Raw genomic sequence first — 7,407 nt, forward strand, 5'->3', positions numbered from 1 at the left:
TGTTTTTAGCATAGATCTTAAGATCGTCCATGTAAAATACATGAGTGACCTTGTACTTTCGATCTGCAGGTTTGCCGCACAAGTACCTGTCGGAATGGCAAAGTGCCAGAGATAGTGGCAATAATGTAAAGCAAAAGAGGAGTGGGCTCATGGTGAGCCTCTGGAATCGGCTCTTCCGACTTCAAATATGAGGTGAAAATACGGGCCAAATGCTGATGGGTTGAAGAAAACTTCTTCCACCAGAAGGTTTTGATACAAACTAGTCCCGATGCGGAATAGTTCTTCATCCCTCTTAACACTTTTTTCACCTCCTCGGTAGTGATGGGTGGGCATTCTTTATCAGGTGTTATGAGGGCAACATATAACTCCTTGAAGCTCTTTATATTTTCTGAGTCTTCGTCCAGTCTATGCTGAACTTCGTAGACTTCTTTCCAAAATACTTCGACCTCCTCTGGTTTGGGTGGGTGTTCGACTTGTTAAGTGTGTGATAACGGGTCTGGAGTTCGCGCGGGAACTTTCGAACAGAGCATGCAGCCGTGCCATGTAACCTCGTGCAGGGGTCACACTCGCATCGTAGCACTCTAGCAAGTCGTGATTCAGTCGCTCCGTCCACCCAAAGGTTGCGAGATCCCGCCGATTCATCGCATTGAATCCATTTTCTTTGGCTCCCCCAGCTCTAGATTCGTCGGCATTGTTGGCCGACTTATTGTCGGGACCCTGCGCGTTCTGTTGTTTTGAACCGCACTTACTACAACTATGTTTGGTGTTGTCATTGTTGTTCCCACGAGAAGCTAGGGAAAGGGGTTCGTCCATCCTTGTAGAGCCCCGCATGCAAGGTCGCCCGGTATCCCAGAGTCACCGTTCTAAACACCTCACCCAGGTGTCATTCAGCTTTCGGCACGGCTTTCTCACCTCCGCTTGGGGGTTAGTTCCTTCGGGACCACCCCTGGACAATTGTCCGCGAAAGCCTATTTATTTTTGTAACCATATTCAGCAGAAACCCTTGGTACAGGGAACCTCTATCCGCAACCCGAGGAGGCGTTCGGTGGCTTTTTCATAGGCCCTTCGGTTTGATATATAATTTACAAATTATTATAATCTACTTAAATTTGTATTCCAAAAATGAGGTTCATTAAAAAGAATTAAAGTTTAAAATTAAAAAAAGAAACGGCTCTTCAAGGAAAATATGATATCTTCCCTTATTCCTAAAAAAATAACCAAAAAGTTCTTTATGTAGGAAAAATTCAAATCAAAAGACCGGTTGACACAATTACGAATTTCATTTTTCTAAAAGTATCTCAGTTTCTTTCAAAATAATTGGTTAAAAAAATAACTAATGACAGCCACCTTTTCCGTTGTAAGTCTCGGGTTCGATGCCTGAGTCGATACCTCTGGAAATTTTTCAATCGATCTTTGCCGAGGTTCTGGTGGTTCGGATCCCACCTTAAACTGTAGATCTCCCCATCATGCACTTGGCTGCAACCCAGTGATGTGCAACAGAGTGAGTGCTGGGGGTAAAAACCAGGATTTGCCAAAATTACACCATGCTCCTAACTTTGTACCAACAACATGATCAAAAAGAATTTCAAACATCGTATTAAATTAATTTATGACATTCTCATCTCATTAGGCTCTTGACTTATTCCATGGCCCCTTTGGATTTTTTAAATGTAGTTTAATCAAAGTTCTGCTGGTTCGGATCTCACAAAAAGTACATTTTTTTTTTAATAAAAGAAATTAATAATTCGTTTGTTTTTCATTACAAATTTTTCTTTGTACACTAATCCCATCATCACACTTACCCTTATCTACCCTAACTATTTTGTATATATTATTTTTTATAGACGTGTGAAGTCTGAAGTATAATAGACTTTTGTATTTTTTTAGGAATTTCTTCTATTCACTATGCGTACCAGGAAACAACCAGTCTAGTTCATAGCATTGACATTAATGAGCCCAACTTTGAGATGCGGTTTGAATACAAATACCATGCAGGTATCATTAAGGACGAGAAAATAAAGTACGGAAGTAAGAGTGGCTTGGATAATGCCCATTTTCGCTATCAATACGACGGAAATGCGCGTATTTCAGGTATAGATGTTGACATAAGCGGAAAGCAACTTCAACCTATCCGATTGAAATACAATCAAAATTTGGGCGTCCTCGAAGGTGTGAACGACTTAAGAATCTACAGAAATGTCTTTAATCGATCTGTCATGCAAGACAGTAGTAAACAGTTCTTTACTGTCACGGATTACGATGACCATGGTCGTGTGAAAACCATTCTAATCAATGTTAGATCCATGGACGTATTTCGTATGGAGTTGGATTACGATAACCGTAACCGTATCAAGATAAGGAAGCTAACAATAGGAAAGGAATCTGTGGAGAAAAACGAATGGTCCCGAATTGACAAGATCACATACAACGCCGATGGACATGTACTTGAAGTAGCTAACACGGATAATAATTGGCAATATGCTTATGATGAAAATGGAAATATTATTGGTGTAACTGAACATAATGAGAAGATATCTCTCGGGTATGATAGCGGAGACCGAGTGATTCAATACGGAGACGTTGAATTTAATTCGTATGATGACAGGGGTTTCGTCGTGATACGAGGAGAACATAAATATAGGTGAGTTAAACGTAAATCATATTTTTCACAAATCCGTATTAAAAACATTTAGCATGAAAATTTCTAACACTTCTTTTTAAATTTTTGCAGATACAATTCGAAAGGCCAGTTAATCCACGCCTCGGAACATAAAAAATTTCAAATTTGGTACTTCTACGATGACCGCGGTAGATTAGTAGCATGGAACGATGATCGAGAGAATATTACGCAGTTCTTCTACGCTAATCCAAAGACCCCAGATTTATTAACACATGTACACTTCCCTAAACTGCAAAAGACATTCCGTTTCCTGTACGATTCCAGAGGCTTTCTGATGACCGTAGAAACGTCTGAGCAGCGATTCTACGTCGCAACAGACCAAAACGGCTCACCTCTTGCTCTTTTCGACACAAACGGAAATCTCTACAAGGAAATGCGTCGCACACCATTTGGAAAAATGATAAAAGATACAAATCCTGACTTCTACCTGCCGATTGACTTCCATGGAGGTCTCTTTGACCCCAACACGAAGCTTATATATCTGCACAAAAGACTGTATGATACGATCGTAGGTCAATGGATGACACCAGCTTGGGAGCAAATGGCTAATGAATTGACAACACCCACAGACATCTTCATCTATCGCTTCAAAAACAACGATCCCATCAACCTAAAGCAGAACGTAGCTTATATGACTGACCTCGCTAGCTGGCTGAAGCTCTACGGCTATGATATGTCTCTCATGCTTGGCTCAGAGTATACGAAGCAAATGATCTACCAACCCAGTGCAATAGTTACGTCATCCCAATTAACTCCCGACTTCAGGGTCATGTCTGGACTACAGTGCATAGTAAACCGCGTGCACAACAAGTTTTCTGATCTCGGATTCGTGCCGAAACCTCTTCTTAAGCTTGAACCCAAGACTAGAAACTTGCTGCCCAGGGTAGCCCATCGTCGCGCTGTCTTCGGTGAGGGCATTCTTTTATCCAGAGTCAGCGGTCGCGCCCTAGTAAGTGTCGTTGATGGCGTCAACAATGTAATGCAAGATGTAGTCACCTCCGTGTTTAATAACTCGTACTTCTTGCCGCTACACTTTACTGTCCACGACCAAGACGTATTTTATTTCATCAAGGACAACGCACTGAAAATCAGAGATGACATGGAGGAGCTACGCCGTCTTGGTAGCATGTTCAATGTGTCCACGCACGAAACCACAGAACATGGTTCAGGCAGCTGGAAGGAGTTACGCCTTCACAATCCAGATGCTGCCGTCATTATTAAATACGGTGCTGAGCCTGAGCAGGAACGTCACAGAATATTAAAACATGCGCATAAGCGAGCAGTGGAACGAGCCTGGCAAATAGAGAAGCAACTGGTGATGGCCGGATTCCAAGGAAGGGGAGATTGGTCTAAGGAGGAGAAGGATGAACTCATCAGCCAAGGTGTGGTCAGCAGTTATGAAGGCGTCGACATACACAGCGTCCACAGGTATCCTCAACTCGCAGACGATCCCGGTAATGTTGCGTTTACTCGAGATACTAAACGAAAGAGGCGGAAGAGCGGCAACCGGCGGAACAGGGTTCACAGGCACGACTCGTGATTCGTGGACTTTGATTTGTGAGGATTTCTAAGCAGATGGCGGTTCGTATTTTGAGGGAGATCGTAAGCACTCTTCCTCGAAAAAAATCTGCATAAAAAGTGCCATACGCTATGATTCCGTCGCATTCTCGAGGAGGAAGACGAGCGGTGATTCGTCGAGTGTCAAAATTAAACTAGTCGCGTGCTATGAGAGTTTGTATATGCTTTTTATGAGATGATTGTTTTTTTGTCGTCCGATAGAGCGCGCAATTTGATTTCTGAGACAGTTCACTCGCATAACCAAACTCTGAACAAAACAGGGTCTAGGACGTGAGATTACTTGTGAAATATTCGCAAGCGAGTGTAGGTGTTTCGTCCATATAAGAAATACATTTGACTACAGAGTCAGAGATGCACAGGAAATATTTTTAACAATTTATACGCATTTATTGATGAAAATTTGTAGAAGATGTAAATAAACGAATCATAGGAATTGTAGATACTGCAGCGAATTCCGTTTGACTGGAACTGTCGATAACGCTTTTTTATATATAAAAAATGTATGTGTAAATCCACCCAGTGGTCCCAAGAAAAAAGTTCTGGAGAAGAGCGGATACAAATGAGGATAATAAGTTATCAGGAACTCATGACAAAAAAGCGTAGAATGATTTCCAATCTGATATTCAATGATGTATTTTGCTAATAACCGTCGTATGCATCCGATCCTCTCGGGAAAATGAATACATAGTGTCACGGAATACTTACGGTCAGAAGCCAGGATGAATTAATATAGCAGATAATTGTAAATAATTCAATATACATATTAGGATAAAATAAGCGATAAAATGTCATACATAGCAAATAAATTAGCCTATAATTATTAAGTGACCTCTCGCAATCACATGATACGAAGGAAGAGAGTTATCGGAATAACATGCTGAGGTTCACAAACCGTAAAGAATTATATAATGTATTCACCGTGATATGCGCGTCAGAAGAGTAATGTCCAAAGGAATAATAATATTGATAACGATTATATTATCTTACAAGAATACCCCACCCTACCTTTCTACTGATAAAGAAAATGAGAATTATTTTTAGAATTGCGCCATCAAGAAAGTCATCCTTCTAATATTATGCCCTCGGGCTCTTCACTGCCTTATAATTGAAGTTGGATTAGATTAGTTAGGCGTATCATATCAGTTTCCTTGTATTTTTAGAAGTCACGTGTTTTTCATTTTTTCATGCATAAAATCGTTAAAAGACAAATTAATTCTAAAAATGAAAAGCTTACATTATAACATTAAAACGTGGAATTATTTCCATATACTTCCAGTAACGCAATGTACTAAGAGTCATTAAGGAAAAAACGGCACAGACTTACTTTAAAACAATCACGAAGTCCTACAAAAATCGAAGGAACTGGAATCCAGAATTTCATTCCTCTTGCCTCATGACGCTACAGTTTATTTTCTAATTTATTATGTCGAATGAATAACTTGGTCTGAATAACGTTATTTGCCTTTTTTATATATTGCTATAACAGAGTGACTGGTTTTTATTTCGATCCAGCATTCATTACATGGAGCTCCCTATCACCTTTTACCCGCAACATCCACCCTCATGGTAAACGATGTAAACGAAGTCAGTGTTAAATAGATATTTGAAACTTAGAATCATGCGCTAATGATTGCTCAAGCGATCAACAGCACTGAAAAAGTAATAGAAAGTGAAAGCGAGCCAACATTAGAGCCACGTCGCTCTACCAAAGTTGTGTTCTACGTAGATATATAATAAGCTAATGATACATAACTATAACTGCTAACGTAAATAATAAACGACGAAATTGAGAAATTATAATTACGGATAATGATGTGCTAATGAAACGGCAAAATAGTAATCACAACTGTACCGCTGTACATATCTGTTTCTGTATAGCCAACAGTAATATCCACACAGGATGTAGAATTGTTGTATTCTGTACTTTGTATTTTATAGCGTCTTCTTACACACCTCGACAGGATCTGATCAACGTTCGAGCCCAAGGATCGAGACGTCTGTGATCCTTTTTTAAATGCGAAATCTTTTAAAACAGAGTCTTTTATTTCATTAATTTATTGAATAAAATATTTACGAAAATTTCTTTTATCTCTTTTTATCCATCTAATTTTTTTCCCAATCTCACGTTAATAAATTCAAATATTTAATTTATAATTGAGGTGACGGATGCAATAACACGACAAGCGCTCGTAACCGCATAGAAGAATTGTCCACCCGGGAAAATCTATGGATAAACAAAAGTGTCCGAAACGTAAAATAAAACATACCATCGTACTCTACTTGACACGGGCGATCAATTTTTTTATAAAACTTTTCCATTCGATAATTATTACTCAAGATAAACATAACTTAGAAAACGTTCTGATTAAAAATAGATGTTTTGTAAAACACAACTCTGATTCAACTGATTCCGAATCGGTAGAAAATTGTGGAAATGGCAGCGAGTTGAAGGCGACACATGCTGCGCTTCACTGGTCCGCTTATCGGCCTTTGTTCCTAAGCCACAAAGCAGCAGGGGCAAAGAACAACAAAACGCTCCAACGGCAGATTGTTTTGACTTCAACTCGTTGCCATTTCCACCATTTTTGACCGATTTTCTTCAAATTTGTAGAAAAATTGTCTCAAATTCTAGTGAATCTCGCGATAAGTTATTTCAACTAACATTTTTTCGATTACCGTCCCATTGGTCGAAGTTGGCGAAACGTGGTTTTCGTTCGGAATCAATTTGTTAGGAAACAAAAACTAACATATTAGTTTTTTAAAGAAAGTGCGTTTCTTGCAGTCATCGCTTATATATTGCGAATACACTATACAAATTTCAAGCATTTTTATCAACAAACGGCCGACTATTCGCGAGTTGTGTTTTACAAAACATCGATTTTTAATCGGAAAATTTTCTAAGTTATGTTTATCTTGAGTAATAATTATCGAATGGAAAAGTTTTATAAAAAAAATTTGTCGCCCGTGTCAAGTAGAATACGATGGTATATTTTATTTTATGTTTAACCCACTTTTTTATCGATAGATTTTCCCGGGTTGACAATATTTCTAAGCGGTTTCGAGCGCTTGACGAGTTGTTGTATATCCGTCACCTAAATTGTCTATAATGTGAATTAGGGAGCATCTATTAATTACATAAAACTTTTAGA

General features: G+C 39.1%; 1 protein-coding gene across 1 annotated transcript in view; it reads left to right on the top strand.

Annotated features, from left to right (window-relative positions):
• Window positions 1–6,337, top strand: part of LOC117173162 (teneurin-m) — a 40,447-nt gene extending 34,110 nt beyond the window's left edge. Inside the window, exons 10-11 of the mRNA XM_033361574.1 lie at window positions 1,888–2,641; window positions 2,732–6,337. Coding sequence (XP_033217465.1) covers window positions 1,888–2,641; window positions 2,732–4,220 — 2,243 coding nt within the window. The 3' untranslated portion in view covers window positions 4,221–6,337. The remainder of the gene's footprint in view (window positions 1–1,887; window positions 2,642–2,731) is intronic.
• Window positions 6,338–7,407: the final 1,070 nt, after the last annotated feature.

The sequence above is a fragment of the Belonocnema kinseyi genome, chromosome 5 (assembly GCF_010883055.1).
Source record: "Belonocnema kinseyi isolate 2016_QV_RU_SX_M_011 chromosome 5, B_treatae_v1, whole genome shotgun sequence".
NCBI lineage: Eukaryota > Metazoa > Arthropoda > Insecta > Hymenoptera > Cynipidae > Belonocnema > Belonocnema kinseyi.